At 37.7% G+C, this 26,578-nt stretch overlaps 1 protein-coding gene across 4 annotated transcripts in view; it reads left to right on the forward strand.

Annotated features, from left to right (window-relative positions):
- The first annotated feature begins 2,814 nt into the window (after positions 1 to 2,814).
- atn1 (atrophin 1) overlaps positions 2,815 to 26,578 on the forward strand; it is a 70,583-nt gene continuing 46,819 nt past the window's right edge. The window contains exons 1-6 of one of the 4 annotated variants that reach the window (XM_039763647.1): positions 2,816 to 3,224; positions 4,148 to 4,337; positions 9,915 to 10,090; positions 11,103 to 11,249; positions 12,153 to 12,269; positions 12,401 to 15,198. In XM_039763647.1, the coding sequence (XP_039619581.1) occupies positions 10,064 to 10,090; positions 11,103 to 11,249; positions 12,153 to 12,269; positions 12,401 to 15,198 (3,089 nt within the window). In that variant the 5' untranslated portion in view covers positions 2,816 to 3,224; positions 4,148 to 4,337; positions 9,915 to 10,063. Of the gene's footprint in view, positions 3,229 to 4,147; positions 4,338 to 9,914; positions 10,091 to 11,102; positions 11,250 to 12,152; positions 12,270 to 12,400; positions 15,199 to 26,578 lie in introns of all 4 variants that reach the window. The other 3 variants (XM_039763649.1, XM_039763648.1, XM_039763646.1) reach the window with 3 other exon arrangements.

The following is a 26,578-nucleotide window of genomic DNA, read 5'->3' on the forward strand; positions in this document are numbered from 1 at the left end:
AAAAGATCTGAAAACAAAGATTGTTCAGTATCATGGTTTAGGGGAAGGCTACAAAAAGCAATCTCGGAGGTTTAAACTTTCACTTTCAACTGTAAGGAATGTAATTAGGAAATGAAAGGCCACAGGCACAGTTGCTGTTAAACCCATGTCTGGCAGGCCAAGAAAAATACAGGAGGAGCATATGCGCAGGATTGCGACAATAGTTACATACAACCCACAGATTACCTCCAAAGACTTGCAAGAACATCTTGGTGCAGATAGTGTATCTGTACATCGTTCTACATTTCAGCGCAATTTGCACAAAGAACATCTGTATGGCAGGGTGATGAGAAAGAAGCCCTTTCTGCACTCACGCCAAAAAGTTGGTTGTTGTACACAAATGCTCATTTAGACAAGTCAGATTCTTTTTGGAACAAAGTGCTTTGGACTATAACAAAAAGTTATTTGGTCATAACAAAAAGCGCTTTACATGGCGGAAGAAAAACACCGCATTCCATGAAAAACACCTGCTACATACTGTCAAATTTGGTGGAGGTTCCATCATGCTGTGGGGCTGTGTGGCTAGTTAAGGGACTAGGGCCCTTGTTAAAGTCGAGGATCAGATGATTTCAACCGTGTATCAACAAATTCTTTAGGATAATGTTCAAGCATCAGTCACAAAGTTGAAGTTACGCAGGGGTTGGATTTTCTAACAAGACAATGACCCAAAACACAGTTCGAAATCTACAAAGTCATTCATCCTGAGGGAGGAGTACAATCTTCTGGAATGGCTGTCGCAGTCCCCTGACTTGAATATCATTGAAAATCTATGGCATGATTTGAAGCAGACAGTCCATGCTCGGCAGCCATCACATTTAACTGAATTGGAGATATTTTGTATTGAAGAATGGTCAACAATACCTCCATCCAGAATCCAGACACTCATCAAAGGCTATAGGAGGCGTCTAGAGGCTGTTATATTTGCAAAAGGAGGCTCAACTAAGTATTGATGTAATATCTCTGTTGGGGTACCCAAATTTGTCTAATTTTGTTATGATATATATTGCACATTTTCTGTTAATCCAATAAACTTAATGTCACTACTGGAATACTACTGTTTCCATAAGGCATGTCATATATATTAAAAGGAAGTTGCCACTTTGAAAGCTCAACCAATGATAAACAAAATTCCAAAGAATTAAGAGGTGTTTTTAAACTTTTTCATTTGACTGTAAACACTAAAGTAGTATTTAGTACTGTACATCCAAAATAAATAGGTGTTCTGAGGAGATCCAACAAAAAAGCCATACTTGGAAAGGGCTCCTTGACATATGATGGATACTGTAGAATTGTATTTTGGTGGACCTATAAAAAACTAAGCCAAAATGCATTCAGAACTTTTGAAATACACCAGCTAAATAGAGGGATGGGGCTGATTCATCTTCTTGTCCCACTGACCCCTTTGTGTTTTAGCTCCTTTTAGAAGGTCTGTTTTGGCTGTTCTTTATGGATCTACACTCTGTGGTCTACTTAGCAACATAGGTGTGTGAATTTTGCTGCATGAGCTCTATTTGTTTTGTTAACTACAGTATATATAATTTTTTCTGCTATGCTTGACTTCTGTTTGTAAACAACACAGTTATTGATTTAATAAATAATAATTGAATCAATCATTGTATATCCAGGTTGAATATGTATTTTAAGTTATACAATAATATTTATACTGTATAATTTTGTTCCCATCCACCCATTGTTAACAAGTTCACTTAAACTAATTCAAGGATGTCTGGAAGTCAAAGTCTTTCCAGGCAGCACTTTGTGCAAGACCGAAGTCTATCCTTAGATAGGAGGTCACTCTCTCACAGGGCACATTCAGAGACATTTGACACACACACCAACAATCATTCATACTTTGCCTATTAAGAGATGACAATTGATGTCTTTGGGATGTGAGTGGACAAGTGGAGACAAACAGGAAATGCCACAAAGGCACAGGGAGAATGTGCGAATGCCATATATGCTGTAAATGGATTAGGAAAGATACAATCTGCAAACTTTTGTGATTTTGTATTTGATAGTTCTGTTCTGCTTCTCTTCCATACTCTGGTTTCACTACACATTGTGCCAAGTAATGGCTATAGATTATGAAAGCCGACAGAAACAGCTGAAGCGTACACCTCACCTTGTTTCATTGTGTTTTTGATAATTACATTCATGGCCAGATTTATGTTTCCAACAGTCTGGTTGCATCCAGTTCCTGTAAGCTTTTGATTTACCAAACCTTCGTATTGCTTAATAATTTCAACAGTAAATTGTTCTACCTCACTTAATTCTGTCCGGGGGACATAACAGAACGTTAGGATAATTGTGGTTTTACACTAACTTTATATTCCTTTAATCTCGTTTAAACCGTTTACGCATGAAGGCTTTATTTTAGTAAATACACAAACATCTTACAAGCGAGCGGGTCGACAACATTTTTAATCCGCTATTTTAATATATTCAACAATTGCCCATCGAACTTTTTGTCGAGCATCTCAAAAGTTGTTTTACTGTAGCCCTTTTCACGAAGCATGGCCACTGCCTTAGCCGTCTTCGAATGTATGAATACGTGTAGTTTGTACGCTTAAAATAATGAATAGATGATAAGCGATTTTAAAATGGTGATCCTGGAAATCAGAGAGAGAGAAAAAGAGACTGTTGAACAGCACTGCATCCCCAGCTCCCCTCCCTCCGTCTTCGGATCTCTTGGTCTGCTGAACGCTTTTTCACCCCCCTTTTTTCTTTCTCTCTCTCTCTCCCTCTCCTTCCCTTCCCTTCTCTCTCTCTCTCCCTTCCAGTCCCTCCTCTAGGCCTCTCGCTCGTTCCCAATGGGGGGTCCATGCAAATCGTACGTGAGTGAGTGAGAGAGAGAGAGACAGAGAGGGAGTGAGAGTACGAGTGAGAGAGAGAGAGAAAGAGAGAGAGAGAGAGAGGAGGCTGGCAAATGGACTCTTTGCAAACACAACACTGCCTAAGAAAATGACCAAGACTATGTGAAACGAAGTGTCTGAAGCACGTTTAACCGATGCGCGTGCCCATACGAGCACCAGCGGCAAAGGGCACGCAGATCCAGCGGCGCTTCCAAGCATTTGTGATACAATTATTGTTATAATGCTTGTTGAAATGCAGATTCGAGCAGGGATCGAAAAAGAGAAAGCGAGAATGTGGGGCGAGCAATCCGCGCCGTAGTAATAGTAGCACTGGTAGGTAAGAAAAATATGCCGCTTTTGGGGAGGCATTCCTTCATTTTGTGCGCCGCCTGTCTGTCTGTCTGTCTCTCCCTCCGTCCGTGCGAGTACGTGTCTGTGTCTCTGGCTTTCATACCACCTTTAATACCACTGTCGCAAAGCCCCCGGTCTCCGAGTTAATGGTGGCACGTTTAAAGCGTGTGAACAGCCTAATTTGATTTTTTGTTCTTCATGTTCACCAGTGTGACGCGGGCTCCTCGCGGTATAGTTGGAAGCAGAACGCTAGCGTATGTTAAGGTCGGTGTATTCTTATTACATTTTTCATGCTAGCATTCCTTTTATATTGCAATTTTCGTATTTGACGGTGCCGGAGTGATTAATGGGGTGAAATCTGTATTTACTCCTAAACCATTTTGAGATATCTGTATAACACACTGAAACACCATATGCAGCTTAGCCGGAATGAAAAGATTATGGTGCAGACTTGAGTACTGTAAGTGCAAACAGTGAATAAGCAATTATTGTCACGCTAAAATAGGCTTCCCAATGTTTTCCCGCGATGGATATAATTTTTTTTAATCCGGCGCCTAGAATACAATTTTGGAATTACAAACCTTCTGATTACAGTTGATGCAAATAATTGTTGACATGTGATGAAACCATCCAGTAAGCAATATTCTTGTACTATAGTTATAATATTTCAGTTCACAACTATGATCCATTGTGTTGCTTGTTTTTGATGGTTAATCAGGCAGGTTTTAAAGGGTGTTTTTTTTTTTTAACTACTGCCTCATTTTTGAGGCCAGCATTCGTTTGCTTTATTCACATCCTTCATAAAATAAGTGACCTATTGGCCTACTAAAGAAAGGGTCAGAGGGTAAAAAATAGCTCAGTCACATTCCTTTAATAGACTCAATAAAAATCATTGTCATTTTCAGGATGTGTCCCACCAGCAAAGCAACTTTCCGTCTAAACGCAAGTGTGGGTGCAAGAGGGGGTGGAATGTGTGCAGCAGACAGAGGTCAACGACCAAATGCGTTCCACATGAAATTAATGAAGAAGTGTGCGACGTTGGTATGGAAATGACACGTGTGGAATTTAATCTCTCATAGTTTGTTTTACTTTAAGGTTTGTCCTCCTCATCAGAACATTTATGTTTTCAACTGTCTAAATGATCCAGTATTATGTTAGCATATAGAATCTAGACTGTATTGTTTCAGTAATTTAGAACCTTTGTTCTTGCATACTTTATTCTGTTTGGCACAAGTGCATCTTTTTGCCTTAATCCTCTATTAAGCTATTGCTTAAAAAGTAACAATATGTTATATATTAGTGTCAAACATAGCTTTTATGATACAATAGTTTTTTTTAACCCTTTCTAGCATTGCAATTTTCACTTGTGGCTAAATCTTTTTTGCTTAAGACAACAAGATAATCATTCCATTTTGCCTCTGTTGATTCTCTGTGTCACCATGCAGAAGTCTTTTTCTGAGCTGATACAGAGGTTCATAACCCTCTGAAACTCAGGTAACAATTCATATGCCATCTTAAGCTTTCAATCACACTTTTTGGTATACCATTTATATTTCAGGTGTAGTGAAATATTGCATGTTCACGTTGCATTTTTTGGAATTGGCAAATACTAATTAAAAATTGAATGGGATGTGTCATACTTAGGTTGATGGCTGTGGTATTGTGCAGTATATATTCTGTGAAGTTGGTACCTGTCCTCTGTGTTGAATCTTCTTCTTGAAGCCTGTGATAAAATGATCATGCCGCCTTTCATGCAGCCACTCCCTAGGCACAAGATAACATGTTGCAAATAATATGCAAAACCTATAATGCTTAACTGTTTTTATAATGTATGTCAAGAACAAATTATGACCACTTTTTCAGTTCTTAAAGTCAGTTGTAAAATGTGTGCAATACATTTTGTAGGCACTTTTTCATTGTTCACTTTCATTGTTTAGGTTGTCATTGTCTTTGATACTTTAATATTTAGTACACTTCTAAATATCTTTGTCATAAAAAAACTTTTTATTACATGGAAGATTTTTCTTTGGATTTCTTAAAGCTGAGTAAAAGTCCAGTATTTCTTCTCAATAGTAAATAACCAGTTTTCTTCCCATCATCCCCAAAGATGTGTGGTGGATGTAAACTCGCCCATTGTGTAACTGGGCACTGCACTGAAATGGCTTCCTGCCTTGTTCTCAATGCTGCTGGGATAGATCTCCCCTCTCCACCCATCAGCTATGCATTTTTTCGCCCGCTAAGTGAAACCATTTGTTGCACTTGAGGTTATGCAGCAGCTTTGCATGTATTGCCATCCATATGTGTTTTTAACTATTTCATTAGACCAGGTGCTTAAAAGATGTGATGTCTGACCATATTATGTTTTTTTTTGTATTGCATGGCTGGCTTATTGATGTAAGCTGTGGTATCTGGTCATATTACGTTTTTTTTTTTTCTTTGCAAGGCTAGTTTATTGATGTTGAAACTTTCAGAACCGAGTACGGCAAGAGGTTATGGTAAGCCATTTTATTAGGTACAAATATATGAAGTGTCCACCTAGTTTACTCCTTCGTTACTCCAGGTTTAATCAGGTCCAGTCATTGCTGGTTCTAGGCTACAAAAGAGCTGAGTTGTTTAGGGCTTACGGCCATCCATTTTTATTTGTAGAACTGTACACTTCCGAGGCAAGGCTATCTGCAGCCAACTGAGGGGTGAACTGGAGTACTGATGAAATGTGTCTTGGCAATTTTGACACTGGATACCAATTCTTTACCTAACCATATCTGCAGTAGAGCAACAGAATTGTTGGGTTTAGTATATATTACAGTGACCCTTTTGATGTAGCTTGAGTAAAATTCAGATTGCTGTTTTTGACAGAATGTTGATTTTTACATTTAGCTTATTAACTTGCTTTATTTTAACATACAATGCAAACATAATGAAAAAGGAATAATGCTTCAGGTAAACTGTTTCCTTTTTGTTCAACTTACAAGTACAGTGGTATTGATAATATTTTGCATCACTCATAAATGCCAAAATAACCTTCACCAGTTAAACTCATTGAAGTGTGTGATGCTTTCGAGCCTCTCTGTTGCAATATGCCTCATGTGAGTTCTGAGCAAGAGCATTGTGTCTTAATATGTGTTTTATTGGTTTGCACCCTCCCCCACCTTAACCTATCATCTGTGGGGGAGGAGTGAAAGCTTTAGATTCATCAAAAGTTTGATCTCTGGTTTTTGACGGACCTTGATGTTTTAGGCTCCCCTGGTATCGAAAACATCGGCAGTGATGATGTTTGTGTGTCTGTCTGTGTTTGTGTCTGTCATAGTTTCTTGAGGATGGTCTTGGGCTAAAACGGCTGGACAGAAAAATACCAAACACAAAACTCAAACCTGTTATGAGATGATGATGCTGATTAGTGTTTGTGCCAAAGAGAAAAGAGGCAGTCTAGAGGAACCCTCAAATACAGTAATTCTGAAATTAATTATGAATTCTTCTCATTAATTGCTATTGTAATGACCTATTTTATGATCAGAAAGATCAGCATCAGAGAGGTAAATAATTACTGAAATGTTATACAATAGTTCGGGTAACTTGTTTCCTAGGCAGCAAAGCCTGCTGATGCTCATGTCAGAATTTTTCTTTCTCCTTGAACTTGTAGGTTGTTTAGAAGATCAGTATAATTGGTGTGAAATCTTGTCTTGGTGTCATAATACAAATTCCATGGTGTGATAAAGTTATAAAAGTTACATATACCGGGTGGTCCAGATTTAATTATGCAGATCCAGATCGTCCGGATGACTTTAATTTATGCAGGGACAATTCCAGTTCGGCACGAAGACGATTTTTCGCACACTTCTAGATGGTCCGGGATTTTTCGGGTGATTTTCTTTGTAATAAACTTAATAAGTTATAGTGTAATGAAAATTGCATAATTAGATCTGGACCACCCTATATTTGACAAATAGAGATCTGAATTGTTACAGTTTACCATCTATTAATGATGACTCAAGAAGGTTAAGCAACTGCAAGTTATAGTTTCAGAATTTCTAAATATTTCTTTCAAACTTCTGATTATTTGAAATTACTGATTGTGAATGTCTGTGTTTGGTGCTTTTGGGTATAGTGCCAGTTTGCCTGAAAGTGTTTGCACCAGACATGTTCAACTTATATGCATGTATTAAAAAATACTGTAATACAACTGAAACTGGGTTGGTTAAACAGTTTTGTGTGTGTTATTTCTTGTATCTGGCAGTGTTATATTATTATTGGTCCTCTAGTTTTAACTATGTTGCACTTTTCTCAATAGTATTATGTATCGTAATGTATCCTATTCACTTTTAGGAAGTATGTTGTGTTGTTACCAGTGTTAAGTGTAACTCTACCTACAGAATGTATTAATCTTAGGCAAATTTGAGGGATTACAAATGTATTAATCTTAGGCAAATTTGAGGGGTTACACTCTTCTTCAGTATGGGTTCAAATTGGTATGGGTTGCCTTTATATAAGAGGAAAACATAGGGAAACATTTTGGTAGACCGCTGCAAACAATTGGATGCTGCTGTAAAATTATGGTAGAATGTGTTTTGGCCCTAGTATTTAAGATCAATTGTTTAAGATCAGATTGTTTCTGAGCTGGGTGTCTCCATTGTAAATTTTGTGTTGTGCTCCTCTGCAACCAGTCTGGTTTTCTCCTACATTCAAATAAATGCTGTCATGTCATTTGCTTATTCTAAATTTTTCCAGGGTGACTGTGTTTAAGACTGTGTTTGTGACATGAACAAACTGACTTACATTCATTTCCAGTTCCATCCATTCATGCATCCATTCATCCACTGATTTTCCTGAGCTGAAGTCTGTTTCCTGTGGTGAAAGGTACTGGAAACTACCATAACAGTATTGGGTTCATTGCAGAAACCAGCTATAGACAAGGGTCACAAGGGTCCTGACTGTTGAAGGGCACTATCAATTTATACACCTTGATTGTCTGGGGTAATTTAATTATAATAATAGGATTATAGGATTAACATCTCTTTTAGCAAGTACTGGTGTACCCCAAGTTAAGACCTGCTCACTTCCTTGTATTTATAAACAACGTCTTAATTCTTACAAAGTGTTAGTATGGTCTCTTTGTTCATGACCCCATGTAGCACTAATTGGTCCCAGTTAAGGCTACATGTTGTGATCTTATAGACCAGCTGAATAAAGACCTCTCTAGGACAAGTGAATGGACTGAGGGTTTGTGTATGCTGTTCAGTACAGTAGATATTCTATGTATCTTATTGTTATATGTACTGTAGCTTTGTTGCAGTCTGTCTTGGACAGATCACATCAGATCCAGCACTATTAGAGCAGAGTAACACCTAAACTTCCTTTTCCATCTATGAGCAACCCAAGTGTTACCTCATTTTACCCTGTGTGTTGCAAACAAAAACTTTGGTTAGGTAAACTTGGAGTGTTGCTGTCCAATATGGACATGAATATGAACATGAATAAGGTAATCCTAATGTTACTAGGAAGCCCACTGATGATCTGTTGTCAGCCTGTTTTTAAAAAATTGTCTTATTTTAAAGGCAGACCTAGTTCTGGAGCTTCATCATAATCACTGAGTGACTAGAAACTGTGCAAATGCCCTACTCTTCTCTGTTACCATATCATGCTCACATGATTACTCCCTAGTCATTGTGTAGCCTCTTGGCTGACAGTTGAGTAATTTGCCAAACTTGTGAGGACACTAGCCAGTCCAGGCATTGTTCAGTTATTTAAAACTGTAGTGAACCATCTGAATCTCTAATGGATGTCATAGCTACTGTGTCATTTTGCCTTTCTGAAGTTCTTTCTTTGTTAAAAAAAAAAGCCTTGCCTTTTAACCAAAAGTAACCTTATATGAACAGGGATTTGTGTCAGGATTTCAGTATTTCCTTGGAGCTATATGGCAGCAATGTTAAAATAGTGTGCCATCTTGCTATTCTGAATTAAATGAGCAGAATGGAAAAATTGGAAATATGCTTCCAATTTTACCCAACCTGCTAATATGAAGGTTTAGTTATGCTCACTATAGAACAGTAATGGCAAGATGTGAGACATGAAGAATTTTTAGACTCAAAAAAGGTGACTGAAAATGGGTGTGACATAGAGCAGGCTTCAAAATATCATGTAGCTTGAGCATGATATAATCAAATGTTTATTATAACAGCAAAGTAGGTTCTTTTGTTGGTAATCATTGTTTTTTTTGCTATATGAAATGTTATACAAGGTACACAATGATGACAGTTATGATGTGTAATAGGCGAGTGTGGGGATTATAATGACATGGAAAGCAACTTAAATGTTATGTTTATATTGTTACATTTTAGTATATTTATTTTCTAAAAGCTAATTTTATGTCCATAGTGAATGTTTAAACTGGTGTTTTATTTGCACTCAAATAACGTCACCTTTATTTCCTTTTAAAGTCATGAATGTATCTTCACAATGTAAAGCCATTCAATAGATCCATACATTGTCAATAAATAATTTAGTTATTATGTATGCAAAATTATGACCCAGTTGTTGAATTCTATGTGTTTCTCTCACTCCATAGCTAGTCATTTTTTGTCCAGTGCCTTCTTCCTGAATCTGATTATCTGATTAACTGAGAAATAGATAACACATTTAATCCAAGTTTTTTTTTTCTTGCTTTTATTCCCCCAGATTGTAAAAATTAAGCAGTTCCCCTACATTTTGTCATTTAGAGAACAAGAGCCCAGTGTAGCATTTGAAAGTCTTTTATCTTCAAGACTGGAGACAAAAGAAGAACACCTCCTAAATTTGGAGAAAATGGGCCACACATTTTGCGGATCATGAAAACGCGGAACAATAAAGGATCGGTGAGTTACAGTTTTTTTCAAAATATTATTTGTGTATATTAGTATAATATGATTAAGGTGGCACAGTAGTTCTAAATGTTCTGTTTCTGCACTTGAGATGTCAGGGCCCTTGTATGAATTCTTTATTGAAAAATGGTATTTTCACAGTTTTTGATTGTCTTTAGTCTCTTTTCACCATGCAGAAATTATGCTGTGCTCATATGTGCTCATATGTTTGTGCCTGCCTTGTGGTGAACCATATTTTGTGAGGCTTGTGCTCCCTTTTGATACTTTCTGTGATAAAACTATTATGGAAGATGTTGACTGATGGGTGAATGTTTTCTGAAGTTTTGTGCAGTTCTCAATTACCCAGTTATAATAAGTATTTTAAGATTCTAATACAGTTTTTACCAATTATTAATTACAATTAATAATTCTTTTATCACTCAGTAAAAGTTAAAAATAAATATATTAGTTTTCCTGTGCTTTGCCCAGTAAAAGAAGCTCTTAAGAGGAAGATGACTTGTCTCTAAATGAGAAGTTGCTGAATTGATTAGAGGAACAATAAAAAAACTTCTTTGATGACATTAAAAAACTGTGAGATTATGTTTTTATTGTGCTGCAATAAATACATTTTATAGCATTAATTATAATTTTTGGTATCACCTTTTTTCTAATATCTTCAAAAGCCCCTTTATTTTTGCATTTATTTTCATAGTAGTCCATAAAAAAAAAAAGATTTTGTTTTTCTCTTGTCTTGCCTCAGAATTTTAGTTTCTAAATAAGGTTAACCACCCATCATGGCTTGACAGTTGTGTTATTTTACATAGTGCATTTACCATTTTGGGATGAATAAAGTACTATCTACCTGTCTGTCTGAAAGCAAAAACATGTGCAGTGGCAGCATACCATGTTTGCTGCATTACAATCTTAAGATACATAATGCTTGCCTAATAACTAAGGTGGCAATAAAAAATAAGACTTGAAGGTGCAACTATTTGCGTTTAAGCTTATAACTTTATTTCTTTAATAGATGTCAGTGCGCAGCAGTCGAAAGAAGGAAGTCTCCTCTTTATCAGAAGAATTGAAAGGCACGCGAAATCATACTTCATCTGCAGGGGGCAGTACTGGCAGTGGAAACAGAAATGTAGGCTGTGAAACTAAACATGAAGTTATCACGGTGTGTTTAAGCCATTAATTTTCTTCACAGCTTTGATTAGGTATAATAAAGCATGCATTTGTCTGGTATTTTATGTTAAGTATGCAGATGGCACTGTTTGAAGCCTTTTATTTCATAATGAATTTACTTGCCTACCCTGACTGGAGCGTGAATTGTTTTTTTTATAGTATTTTTGTGCTTCTGGACCACTTCTACAAAGCAATAGTTCCTTCATCCAAAAGTTAATATGTTCATAGTGTTGGTTCAGTGTGTCACTTTTTTCACTCAGGTTTCTGCTTCTATTTTATATACTTGTGTCTGTTCCTTTGGTTATATTTTTGCTCTTTTTTTTTTTACCTCAATCTTGATAAAAAGAGGTGTTCAATTACCTTAGTGCATACTATATGTTGTGAAGATATAATTAGTGCACATAATTTATTTTAGAATGATTAAACAAAAATCAGTGTTACTCTACTCTATATTAACTGGCATATGGTATAGGTTACTTATAAATTCAGACTGCTGTCACTGTCCTGCTCCACTGACAGACTGAGGAGATTGTTCTTCCCCCACACTATGAGACTCTTCAATTCCACCCGGGGGGGTAAACGTTAATATTATACAAGATTATAGACGGTTATACCTGCCTTGCACTCTCCACCTTGCATTTTATAACTTGCACTGCGCTTTTATTGCTCTTTAATTAATATTGTTTTTATCAGTATGCTGCTGCTGGAGTATGTGAATTTCCCCTTGGGGATTAATAAAGTATCTATCTATCTATCTATCTATCTATCTATCTATCTATCTATCTATCTATCTATCTATCTATCTATCTATCTATCTATCTATCCTGGTTGCAAAGGCTCTTTTGTTTAGTAAGGCAATAAAGCTAATCTCATTGTGCAAAATATTCTATTTCAGAAAGAGACGAGTGAAGGGGTGGGAAGGGACCGTGCCAGTGGACGTTCACGAGCACGAGACTCTTCAGAAAGTGATGGAGATGGTGCAGGGAGACATGCTAAAAAGCAGAGGCTGCAGGTGAGTTTAAATAACAATTTCTAGAAATTAAAGAGTTTTGTAAATTTATTTGTATGAAATTTTAAAAGAAGAGGAAAAATATCTTAGAGACACTCATGATACTCTGCTCTCTTTCTTTTTGCCTTAAATAGGACAGCACTTCCACTCCTGCTGCGTCAAGCTCTGTCCCAACATTGGAAGTGACCCTAGTCAAAGAAAATGCTAGCCGAAGTCATGCAAGAAGGGGTAACATCTTGAATCAGAGGAGAATAGGAGATGACAGTGATAATGAAGACAACCAGTCAAATGCAAGTGTCAGCAGTGTGGAAAGTAGTAGAAGCAGTAGCAGTGGCCGTGATATCGATCAGGACAATCTCAGTTCTTCTCCCAGTCTTTCAGCCTCCCCCATGGGTAGCCTTGATTCTGATTCTGATTCAAACTCTATTGCTGCTGAGAAAACAGTTTGCTCTACAAGCAAGACTGAGGCTGCAGACACAAGCAGAAGCTACTTGCTTCCATCCACAACCCTTGCTACCACCATGAGTATGCCCCAGCCATGTCTATCTACTCAGTTGACAAAAAGCCAGCCATCTTCTGCCAAAAATGATACTCATAACTTTTCATCTTCTACAGTGTTTCTTCAGTCTGCCTCAATGGCATCACAAACTAATTTACCCCCACCACCAGCACTTAAACCTCTTTCTGTTGGCTCTACTCAGGCTATTCACCAGCCGGGTTTGGAAAAACCGGACAAATCAAGTCCACCAAATGTTCCAGTTAGTAGAGCTGATCCACAACAGCAACAGTGTGCTGTTGCTGCTCCTCCTCCACCTCCTTCTCATCCACCACCACCACCATCACAACCACCTCATGGAACAAATTCATCTGTTATGGTAACCCATGGTAAATATTCCTTGCCTAATCCTGGTGTTTGGGGAGCGTCTCCAAATCTGAGTTTACCAAGCTCAGGAGCTACCCAGCAGTCTTGGGGATCACAGCCAATTTCCACAACTTCCAGTTCCAGCTACACCAGATATGGACAGCACCTTCAGTATCAGAAGCAAGGAGCACACACAACATATGGTCAACAACATTCCCATCATCTTCCACTTGGTAGCCCCCAGCAAAACCGTGACTATTCTCAGTCTCACGTGGGACAAGGTACAGCCAGAGATTTTTTGAATATAAACTCTCAGAATCGAGATTCTTATAGTTCTGGTGTACCGTTTCAGAGTTTTCCATCATCTGGACAAAATAATCCACCATCGACTCATGGTAGCAGAGAGTTTACAAACTCCTCTTCTCAGAGTAGGGAGTTTACGCTGGGAACTGCCCAGATCCCGAATAGGACATGTTCAGAAACAAAAATTGGACAGTCTCAGGACAGAGATTTCTCCAATATTCAGCCAAAACAGCCACGAGACTATCCCTCTACAAATAGCCAGGTACAAAATTATACAAGTTTACCTTCTCAGGGTAGAGAATTTTCAAACTCTACTCCTCAGTTGCAGTCCAGGGATATTTCTAACCCTAATTTGCAAGCTCAGCAGTCAAGAGAAGCAAGTAATAGCAATCAGCAATCCAGGGACTATGTTGGTCTTTCTCAAGCAAGTAGAGACTTTGTGAATTCAGCACCCCAGAATAGAGAATATTCAAACTCTAAATGTCCGCCACATCCTCGGGACTTCACAAGCCTTAATGTTTCAAGTCAGTCATCCAGAGAATTCAACAATTCCAATCCACAGCCTCAGAGCAGAGACTTCTCTAATTTGGGCTTTCACCAACCGGCAGCTAATGACTATACTACCCTAAATCCACCAGGAAGAGAGTTTCAGAATTCCAATACTCAAATCCAAAACAGGGATTTATATAATACCAGTACACCAGTTAGGGATTATTCCAGTTCTAACTCTCAAACACATCCTTCAGCCTCCCAGGGATCTCAGACTAGCCAAAGCCCTTTATCTAGCAATTTTTCAAGCTCTTTGTCAGGGTCATCCATATCTCCTTCTGTCCACCCTAATTCCTCTGCTTCTCTTACTCCCATTGGACAGTACCGTCCAAGTTCTGCCCAAAACCCAAGTTCCCAGCAACTACCTTCTAGTCAAGGAGCTACAGATAGAGAGCTATATGGAGGGGGAAATTACCAGGGACTGAGCCAAATACAAACGTCTCCCCCACCCAGTTCTTGTTCATCACTTATCAATAATCAAAATCCCAATACTTCTATCTCATCTACTTCCCAGACACCTTACCCCTACCATTACCAATCAAATTCCGCTTCTCCTGTTTCTGCGGCATCTACTTCACACAACCCCTTACCTGCTCCCACTGGCTGTCCACCATCTGCTACCAACATTTCTAATACTTCTCCTAATGCAACCAGTAACAACAGCACCTCACAAACCACTATTACTCCCTCTCCAGTATCAGCACTAGGATTTAGATCACCTTCATTCACAGCTAACACAGCACCGACTGTTTTGCATTCACCTTCCCTAAACAACTCTTCTTATTCTGCCAACATGAATAGCAGTTCTGTGTGCAGCAGTATTAGCAACACCACTTGTCCTGCTTCTTCCTCAACTCAAATTCCTTCTTCTGTTTTAAACACTAGTCTAAATTCCTCTCCCAGCAATATTTCTAGCAAGCCACCACCTTCTTTGAGCAGTACTACTAATTCTATCTTAAACACTGTCCACCGGCCATCAAGCCCTGCTTCCCCAGGCACAAGTCCCGCTCAGTCCTATAAAACATCTAGCCCAATTCATCCACCTGTTTCTGGACCTACACTTCAGCCAGCGGATTCATCTTTAATCCTTCAGGCTCCAACACTTATCAAGGAAGAGCCAAATGAAGAAGAAGTAGAAAGTCCACCTCCTATTCCAAGAAGTCCATCTCCAGATCCTAAGGTGGTAGATATTCCAGTTCATGCCAGCCAGTCAGCAAGGTGTGTGATTTTATTATAGAATTATTTGTGAAGTTTGTTGAACTGTTTGTGAAAATTCTCTGTCTGAAAATCAAGGTATTCAACTAGCACTTTGGAAATATTTCATTTTCTTGTTAATTTCTCATTCCACAAAGCATGTTTATGCTTTGATAAAAATTGCTTTGTAGTTATAAGTAAAATTAGTATTTTTTCTAGGCTAATTTGTTTATCCATGCAGAAATTAAGTGCTGTTGTTTCAAGCATCATGAAAACACTAGAAGTAAATGCTGTTTGTTACACAATTTTAAAAAAGTGTGTCTGTGAAAATTTTTTTTAGTTTACCGGTAGTTATTTTTTTCTCAAAGCTAGTTTAATATAAGTCAGAGCTAAAGGATAAGTTTGGTATTTTTAGTTATAGTTGAAGCTGTTTCTTCACAATCATGGTGTTTATTAGTTTGCCAAATAAATCTGTGTTATATAGTAAAGCATATTTCATAAATTTTTAAAAATAAGTAGCTCTCTCTTGGTTTTTGTGATGGAACCTATGGATATCTGTGCCCCAGTCTAAAGAAACGCCTTAAAATGTACCAAGTACAGTACATTCATTTTACAAGACAAAAATGTATTAATCTGCATCTTGGGATTAAACACATTTTGTAAAACAGCATAGCCATTTTGTTTGAAGTAGGTAAAAAGTACAACCCATTGTTTAGAGATTCAGCAATTTCAAAAACAGACCGACTGTGGACTTCATGTTGCCAATTACCTAGCTTATCTTTTACTGAAGCAACTTTTCAACCCAAAGAGAGCGGTTTCACCTCATCACCAAGAGGATCACTTGCATTATTGAATGTTGATGCCCAGATGTGAATTGCTGTCTATTTTATGTACACAGCTAGATAATAATAACTGAAAAGTCTAAATTTACAATTGCTTATATTTGTTCAATATACAAAAGCGTATTTCTTTTGCAAAGAAATTGCCTTCTGCCTCTGAATTGATACAGCACATGTGTGCCACATTGAGGAAATGCATGCACATAGTATAAAATCGAATGACAAGAACTAAACAACCATTATATGCATCAATTCATTCATGTACCTAACTCGATTATCTAGGGCAGGGTAGTGGGCCATCAGGAGCCTAGACCAACAAGCAATGGATGCAAGACAGGAACAGTACCTGAACAGGGCACCAGTTCATTGCAGAGTGAAAACAAATTACAAACAGGGTAAGACCAGTTTAACAACACCAATTCACCTAAGTTTAACCATATTGAACTTTAGTATAGATAGGCATAGTCAGGGTGGTAATACAAATAGACAGAGTTTGTGCAGACTTGTAATTCCTGCCTAACGGCGCTAGGGTCCGCATGAGTTTTATGTGTTCTACTTGTGTATTTAGGCATTGATTGGTATGAGTGAGTGTCAGTGAGTTTAGTTTAGTTTCTTTAGTTTTTTATTATCAATTCCTCAGCAAGAGCAATGCATTGTGCATTCAAAAAGTCATTAATTGGTTTGTGGTGCTTCAATCTGCTGTATTGCACATACTGCCTTTTTCATGTTCTAAACATTTTTTCACTGTACATTTCATCACACAACACACCACAGATACTGTTATGTGCAAGTGGCTTGGCTCTTTTAAGAATCTAAGGCTTTTATTAAACATATTAAATGTATTTGGCACAATTTAATGCTTGTTTTTTACCTATGGATCCTTGTACTCTTCAGCCTCATTGTCAGCTACAAGAACAGAAAATGTATTTTTAAAATGTATAAAAATCGCTTCACTTTAGAACAGAATTTTGTATGGCAAATTAATCAATAACTTTTGACATGAAAAATACCAAAATTATCCTTTAATGAATACTTATTAATCGTTATATCTGTTTTTGTTATGTGGAAGTTGTTCTTACCAAACTTGGTATCTTTATATCTTCACTTCAGCAGGTTTATACTAATTACCTTTGCTTCTTATTTTGTGATTTAGTGTTTTTATCTGTACAGTTTTATGCACTTCCACAAGAACTAAATGAAATTGCACATTGTTAATTCGACCTAAAGCTTCTTTGTTTTCAAAGTGATGTTTGCCAACAATTTGACTGACACTTGGGGGAAAAACAAATGTGGAACACCTTTTCACATTCTGCCACTGATTTTCTTAGTCCATTGTATAAATGTATAAGCTATCATTTACTTCAGTTGTGACCAAAATTCTAAATGCATCATTTGATTAAACAAAGTCATAAACCACCAGATTTGATGATATGCCCATCTATAGGGTATCCCATTTAAACCTAAGAAATTTACATATGCAATGAATTTTACAGTTATTCTGATGGTATTTTCTTTTGATTTGCCATTTTGTTATATACAATCTTTCTTTCCATACAGTAGTTCAAGCCTTCTGCAATAAAATAAAGGAATCCTTAAGTAAACAATAAAAGAGGAATCACAGAGAAATAGAGTTTAAGGTTGCAAGATGACTTTGAAATCTGGTCTCTTGTATTCTATGTTTGTATCTGTGCCACTAATGTTTGTAAGTATTTTACGTGGCAGTTCATATTTTATATTTCACAAATTGCATCAGTTCTACACAGTGTTAATCGGGAATAGTATTTGCAGTGGTCCAGAAAAAGACACGTAATTTCATTGCTCTTTATCTAACCTCTAGCTTTCAGCATTCTAAATAAATAGTGCAGGTGCTGTAATAAAACCAAGGTGAGTTTCACTAAGTAATCACTAGGGATGTAACGGTATCAGAACTTCACGGTACGGTAATACCTCGGTATGAATGGCATATCAATTAGCCATCTATCTGTAAATTTTGAAACAAGAACTTCAATTTTTCAATTTTAATAACAAAAAATTATTAAACCATGTAAAAAAATAAAGTTTCAATTTAGTATTCTTGAAAACTCAGAAAAAACAAAAATAGCAGCCTACTTATTGCAGCTGGCTCATGTGCTGAATAAGTATTTGAGAACACTCACCTCATTCACTCACACATACTTATTCAGACAGAGACAGGTTTTTTTAAGGAAAATTAGCATATCATCATTATCTGGTAAAAGCTGGGATCTCTGGGCATTTACAATGTCCCCTGCAACAGAAAAAACCCTCTCACTTGGGACTGAGGTTGCTGGGACAGAGAGATATGACTTGGCCAAGGTTGACAGCAGTGGGTAACGTTGTGCATTGTCTTTCCACCACTCGAGAGGACAAGCCATGAGTGAGATAGAGGTCTCTTTGCGGTACAAGTCAATGTCTGCATCAATCTGAGCAGTGTGCTGTGTTCGGCTGTCCCCTTGACTAAAAGAATCCCCAAGGAGATCTTCAAGAGCAGTCTTTTTGGATGGAGGAGAGACACCTCCCACAGCATGTGCTTTTTGTGGCAGGTCAGTTTTTGAGTGTCCAGCTACATGTTCATGGCTGCCTGGTGCTGCACCTTCCTCTTCACTAGGGTTCTGCAGAAGCAAGCAGAGTTACAAAAATTTAAAATGTTAGACACGCACACATAATTTTTGTAAATATTGGGAACTCTAAAAAAGTCACACACACACAAAGTATTTTTAAACAAATACCTGGTTCTGCATCTGTGTTGCTTTTAACTTGAGCCTGTTGAAAATTTCATCCCTTTCGCTGTTATTCAGATGGGGGAGTGCCCGGAACCGGGGGTCCAACACACTGCTCTCATACAGAAACTGTGCTTGCTCCCCTTGGTAACGGTCTGCCAAATCATTCAGTATTGCTGCCTTCATTTGAGAGATGATGTTTGAGTCTACATTGCACGCTGCCATGCTCACTTGAGTCATGTGTTTGAGTGGCATGATAAGAGAGATTGTTGGTCGAGATTCAGCGCACAGCACAGTGGTTGCTTTTTTCAAGGTTGTGAGAAGTTTAACAATGTCCTCAGCATCTGCGATGTCAGCTGCATCTAGAGTGTCTATTTCACGTGCATTGCTCCTGACTTCAGAACTCAGTAAGGCTGCAGCAATTGCTTGTTGTTGCTCCAGGTAGCGCTCAATCATGTCAAGTGAGCTGTTCCACCTAGTTACTACATCCATTATCAGTTTATGTACTGGCAGGTTTAACATTTGCTGCTTGGAGGTCAGCACAGCTGTTGCAGTTGATCTGTGGTGAAAAAACGCTGCTACATGCCTCACTCTGCCAAGCAGACGACTGACACGGTTTACCTTCAAACCTGCCTGGGGCGCAAGGTTTAAGGTGTGAGCAAAACACTTTACATGTGGGGACAGACCAGCCTCTTTCACCGCTACACCCATGTTTCTTGCGTTGTCAGTAACCACAGCGATGCCCTGGTGATTGTTGTTGTAAACCATGTCAAGCTCCCACTCTGAAACAGCAGATTTTAACACCTTGCCTATGTTGTGTCCAGTGTGTGACTCAAAGAGTATCCATGTCTGTAGGACAAAAGTTTTTATCTCCCATTCACTTGTCATAGCATGTGCTGTGATGGTAACATAGTTCTGAGTAGCTCGTGAAGTCCATCCATTTGTGGTGATTGAGATGCACTCTGCTTGCTTGAGGCTCTGTGCAACTTTCGCCCTTGTCTCTTTGTAAAGAGCTGGTAAAATAGTTTGACTAAAGTGTGGCCGCGACAGGATTTTATACTTTGGCTCCAGCATGTTTACTAACCTCTTAAAACCTTCATTATACACCACCGAAAAGGGCCGTAGGTCTTTGGCTATATACAGTATTCACCAATGCATCTTGTGATTTCTTGTGCTCTCGCACTGTTGTGGGGGAGTGAGGCCTTAAATGCTTCTTTTATAGTCTTTTGGCCCGACTGGATTTTGCTCCTCGTATCTTCACGTAACTTTTCGGAGTGATGATTTAACAAATGGCTCCTCATCTTAGTCGTATTCCCCGACTTGTATTTCACCACAGTCTGGCAGTGACTGCATACCGTATTTTCTTTGTCTGTCACCTTTTCTCCTTTCTCGTTTCTTTTCAGAGAGAAACCTAAATGCTTCCACACATCTGATTTAAAACCCGCTTTAGGTTCGACCATTTCCATCTCTTTTCCTTCGCCGCTACTAGCAGCACCCGCCATTTCCGCATTACTGGATCTGTAGCGACAACAGACCGCAAAGGATGATGGCCATGCCTGGGCTGATGAGAATTGTAGTTCCCGCTACCTCCCGTTCGCTCCATTCGCTTGAGCAAACTTTTCTCAGAAGACCTATCGTTTTATCGAGTCATGCGACCATGGTAGTATCGAAAAAATTTGTTATTGCGGTACGACGGTATATACAATACCTTTACATCCCTAGTAATCACTAATGTTTCAAGAGGAACTACTGTACCTAAGACTTCTTTAAAATGTATTAAAATAAAATGCCATGTAATCTATATGGTGCTCTAGAATTAAGTTTGAGTTTCCCAAAATATCCATACATTGTGATATAGTGATTTTGTTGTTAATTTTGCACTATTATCACTTTAATCAGTGATTTTATTTTTGGTAAGGGTAAGGACAAATCATAGAATAAGTGATTTTAGAGAAAATTTCATTTTGTGTATTGAAAATTACTGTTTGATTATCAACACCATAAGTAACAACTAGATCTAAGACAAGATGGCAAAAATGAGATAGACCTTTAGCTTTTTTGTCTGTTACTGCATCTGTGAGAAATTTGAAATTAGCTTTTGATACTACATTATCATATTTTATAGCTCATTCAGTTTGTTGAATTAATTAAAAAATAATCAATATGGCCCAGGAGGTTAGTAAGTTAATATTGTAGTTGTACAGAATTCTTTTTAATAGGGATTCTTTGGTCAGGTTATTTCATATTACTTGATCTGCTAATTGTGATACTGATTTCACTTTTTTTTATCCCTTTAAAAAACTTTTTCCACTAAGCTCCTGCTTAACCAGACACATGAAACCTTATGTGCTATATTAAAGTGTATTTTTGTTTAATTAAACTATAGACTGCAGGTGTTAACTGTTCATTTTTTTATTAACAGGATTAAATTCTGAAGGCTTATTGTTCAGTGACCATAGAAATACAAAAATAAGTAACATTTCCTTAAAATACATAATTTAACTAATAAAATATGCTTAAAAATAAGTATTCATAATACTTATGGCATAAAAGAAAATAAAATACAACTTATAATTATAAACTGTCATATTTTTTCTGTAATGTACTTATCTGAAACAAGGCTTAATTAAAAAAAATAGATTTCACCATTTCTGTCACCACTGGAAAAAATTATATATATTTCTCACACAATCAATTAATTGATATTGACAATTAATCATTGTTTAAATATACATGCACTTACAGGTTTTAATCCTTTTATATCAATAGTTGCATTTAAAACATACAATTACTATATTTATACAGTTTTGTCTTTTTCTTCAGTGTATGAGCTAGACATTCATAATTCTTGAGATGTAATTATAAATATGGACTACCATTTTCATTATGCTGTACTTGTTTTTTACCAAACCCTGTGCTGTATGACTCACAGAAACAAATAATAAACACAGTAGAAATCTTTAAAAAAGCCACAAATGAATCAAATGTTCATAACATGTTTATCAAGAAGACCGAAGACTAACATGCATAATAGGATTATAAGTAAAAGAATCATTTTACTATTAAGCAGCTATTCATCTTTATTGTTTCTTTTCTCCAATTAAAAATGTAATCTGCTGCACTGAAAACAAGCTTGCTGTCCAAACTCAAACAGTGTCTGTTTTAATTTAATGGACAAAATAAAAAAGTCTGAATTTATTAAAGTAGCTGTTTGACTAATTGCACAGGACAACTCCTCCAATTCAATATCTCAGTTAATTGCTTTGCTTTCTTTAACAAAGTCCAATATTCCAGTAAAACAAGCCCCGACTTGCTGCTCTTTGTTTATGCCACAGACAGCTCTTTGTAGTAAAAGAACAAGATGTTCGCTGGTTAAACTGCTGTAATACCGTGTACAACACTAGAATCCCAGAAGCCTACGAAAAAACTTGTAATGCCGTCCCATTTTATTTATGGTGCCAAGCAGAATTGTGTTACTGTGCTGCAGTCCCTAAATCAGTGAAAGCAATGTGAAGAAGTTGTCTGTTGTTACAATTCTGCTTTTGTCCAGAAATGGCTCCTTAAGCTTTATAATCACAGTATCGGAAAGTCTTTCTCCCGTGAGACGACTTGGATTTTTTCCTAAATAAGGAGTGGCATTGCACATGTACTTTGTATCCAAATCTGCCGTAATCCAAAACTTTATGCCAAATTTTTCAGGCTTGGTTGTGATGTATTGCAAGAAAGGACAATGGAACTTGGTTGGAAACAGTTGCTCATCAACAGTAATATGTTGCACTGGGTTATAACTCAAAACACAGTTCTTAACAAAATATGGCCAAATGGCTGAGTTCTCAAAAAATCTCTCATTTTTTACACATTCTGTATGGGTGTCTTTGTTGTGAAAGCACAAATGCCGCATGATAGTCTGATAGTGGTCATGAGGCATCATATCAGTGATTGCCGATACAACAAATAGTTCTGAGCAGGCATCAACCACATCACTAACTGTAGTCATTGCTGCTGTTGTGAAAAGAAGAAGATACCAGTCCTGCTGATGGGTTAAGGACCTTCAACGGCCCTGTCCAGCTCTCCTAGAATAACTGCCTATCTCCTGGAATCACTTCCATGCCCTTGAGACTGTGCTGGGAGACACAGCAAACCTTCTGGTAATGGCACATATTGATGTGCCATCCTGGAGAACTTGGACTACCTGTGCAACCTCTGTAGGGTCCAGGTATTGCCTCATGATACCAGTAGTGAACACTGACTGTAGCCAAACACAAAACTAGTGAAATTACAGTCAGAAAAGATGAGGAGGGAAAAATGTCAGTGGCCTCCACCTGTTAAACCATTCCTGTTTGGGGTCATCTCATTGTTGCCCCTCTAGTGCACCTGTTGTTAATTTCATTAACACCAAAGCAGCTGAAACTGATTAGACATCTCCTCTGCTACTTAACTGACCAGATCAATATCCCAGAAGTTTCATTGACCTGATGCTATACTCTGATTAAAAAGTGTCCCTTTAATTTATTTGAGCAGTATATTATAGTAATATTAATAGCAGTTTTTGATTACAAGGCAGCAGTTCTTACATCTGCACCAGTCAAGCAGACATGTCAGCTTTCTGTCAATATTTGGCCTTGGGTTTTTAGTAATTGACAGCAACATGTACAGTAATCCCTCGCTAGTTCGCGGTTTCACTTTTCACGGATTCACGACTTCGCGGGTTTTTAAATATAGTAGTAGTAATTCCTAGTCTAAGAACAACAAAACAAGTTCGGTGACTAAGTGCATTGTAACACGGGCTGTGATTGGTACATGGGACGGAGACGACAAATCACAGCTTCCCGCTTTTTAATCGGGCCTGTGATTGGTGCTTTGACTGATGCCCAGATCCCACAGCATCTCCCCTTATCTCTCTGTCGCGGCCATTTCGCTTCAAGCTTTCTCGCCGAGCGGTTTACTTTACACTGTACTGTGTGTGATTTTTTTGTGGTTTCTTTGTGTTGAACTTCACTTCAATTTTCACCCCCTGCAATGGCTCCCAAACGTGCTCCTTCTTCCAAGGCTGGTGCCGAGCCTAAACGCCAACGAAGAATGATGACGATCGCTGAGAAGGTGAAACTTCTGGATATGTTGAAGGAAGGGATAACGTTCGCGGCTGTGGCCCGCCAATATGGCGTGAACGAATCCACCGTTCTCTACATCAAGAAGGAAGAGGCGAACATTAGGAAGACAGTTACCATCTACAGATCTGCAGACTGGCTAAGGATCTGCAAGAGCGGTCACAGGAATGGGACGACGATATGATTAGATCGGTCCAATTTTGCAACAAGGTCGACGACGTCATGACCGCCTACAAGCTGCTCTTCGACCGGAAAAAGAAGCAGCGGCAGCAACTGCCAATCACAATGTTTTTGCAGCCTCGCAAAAAAGAGCCAGTTCCTATTACTACTACGGATACACCTTCGGAAACCGTGGAAGAGGTGCCCCAGGAAATGTTAGGTAGGTCCTTGTTATTAATAGAGTAAAGGGTGGGTTGTAAACAGTACAGGGAGGGCTTAAAAACGTCCAAATACACGTTAAATAATTAAATAAATATGTTGTCCATACTTTAGGGAAAATCAGTTATTGCGGCCGGCCTTGGAACCTATCTCCCACGATAAACGAGGGATTACTGTAAATTGAATGATTTCCTTTTATTTGGTTATATTCTTGAATAAAAGCATACTTGTTTTGTTATATCTTTTTTGAAAGTGTCTGATATTTGGACTAAAGTCTTCACACATTATACACTTCACATCAGCATTACTATAACATGGAAAAATGTTGTGTTTTAGTTATGTTTTCAACATTTCTTGGCTTGCATTTCCTGTCATCCAACAATTACCCAGATCATTGTAGGTACGGAACAAACATGAAATGGATGTATTCCAAATAACAATATATTATTTACCCTATACAACTCAAGGCACCTCACACCCAGATAAACAGACTTGAGCTGGGAAAACTTCAGCTGCGTCGGTGGGGGATGGGATAGCAGGCTGCTTGCTGCCTGTGCCAATTGACACATTTGCAAAACAAAGACACTGATGAAGAGGTTAGAAGGAATTTAAAGTGGTCCGGTATTACAACTTTTTTCATAGGCTTCTAGTGTTAAAGGAGCACTACAACTAAATTACCATAAAGCTTAAAAAAGCACTGGCTGAAAAGCATCCGTGCTTTTTGATATCTAAGTTGAGCATTTCAGTGAATGTTAAATCATCTTCATTTTTTGGATGCAGTTCATCACATAAAATTATTCCAAAACTACTTCATTGACCAGTATTTCTTCATTTAAAGCCATTTGGTTTATCCTAAAATAAAGAGAATTGGCAGGGTACTGTGTATAAAGTCTCTATCCAAACAACTAAATTTATAAGTGAGCACTTTAGCAAAAGTAAAAAGAGACTGGTTTTATATTTTGTGTTGCAATGGGAGTCAGATTACTTAATTTTAATTTTGTGTCTAATTATGTAATCTCTAGGCTTCCTTTCAAGTAACTTTGATTTGTTGCCCAAATTAGTTTAGAATGTACTCCAGTATTAGGACTTATTGTAGCAACTACTGAAAATACCAGGTTTGATTTATAATGGCCTTCAATTTAAAATCACAAGACTGCTGCTTGGACTATTCAGCCTAGCCGATACTACTGTATTAAGCATAAAAGTAACTAAAGATGAAAAGGCTGTTGACAAGTCCTTGCCAATTAAGAACACTCCTTGACATAAATTTGAAAAAAAAAAAAAAAAGTTTCATAGTCTTTAAGCGCTGCCTGCCTAATTTAATACTTTAACATACCATCTGTAATGGCCATAATTTTGAATGTTGAAAGAGAATGTGTCATGCTGAAAAGATAAGCAAGATGATATAGTGGCAGTAATAACCAAAAAACAAATAAAAGATATATTAATATGTGCCAGTATTGACAGAATGCAAGTGCAACCAGCTGCATAAAAAAAGCCAACCATTGCATGAGATTTGTATATTTAATATGAGAGCTTCTAATTCTATAGGAATGTTGCAAAGTCAAGGGCAAAAGCTAAATTATATAACAACATTTTTTTGAATAACTATGTGTTTTTCCATCATGTTAAGAGACGTTATTAATTTATGAATTTAGACCTAATATTTAATGAAACTGTGTATTTACAGTAACTGCTGCAAATTCACAAATATAAAAATTTGCAAATAATACTTTGGTTCTCCTAACATATAGACAAGCATACTTTATGATTAGGTAAGTGCACCTGTTTTAAGCAAGTCAAGCTTAAACAATGTTTTGGTTTATTATACTGGAAAAATAATTCATATTTTTTAATATTGTAATGGCACTGACAAGCTGCATCAGCCCTGGGTGAGTCACCATTATAAGAGCTGGTACTCCATCACCAGCATCATGTTTGCCTTTAGAAAAAGTCATTCCTACATGGCTCTTTTAAGGATAATAAGCCACCTAAAAGAACCTTTTCTAGAGCAAGAGTTTGCATTCTGACACTCTGCGCTGGCACTACATTAGTGTCAGGAGCAGGATGAAAACAAGACTTAACGTTAGACTTGCCAAAGCACTGAGTGCCACAAAGGTCCATAATGGACTTGCTTGGCTGTTCACAGGAGTTGCTGGGGAGTGTTAAGGCTAAAATCCAGGATCTTTAGTTCTGTTTGAAGCATTAGTAGAGGGTGGGGGATTGATGCTGTTTGCAGGGGTGTTATGGGGTAAAGGGGGAGTCTCAAAGCTGAGATCCAGACCGTGAACAGCATATGCAGCATTAATTCATTGAAGAAAAAGAACCAAGAGACTGTTAC

The sequence above is a fragment of the Polypterus senegalus genome, chromosome 9 (genome assembly GCF_016835505.1).
Source record: "Polypterus senegalus isolate Bchr_013 chromosome 9, ASM1683550v1, whole genome shotgun sequence".
Classification (NCBI taxonomy): domain Eukaryota; kingdom Metazoa; phylum Chordata; class Cladistia; order Polypteriformes; family Polypteridae; genus Polypterus; species Polypterus senegalus.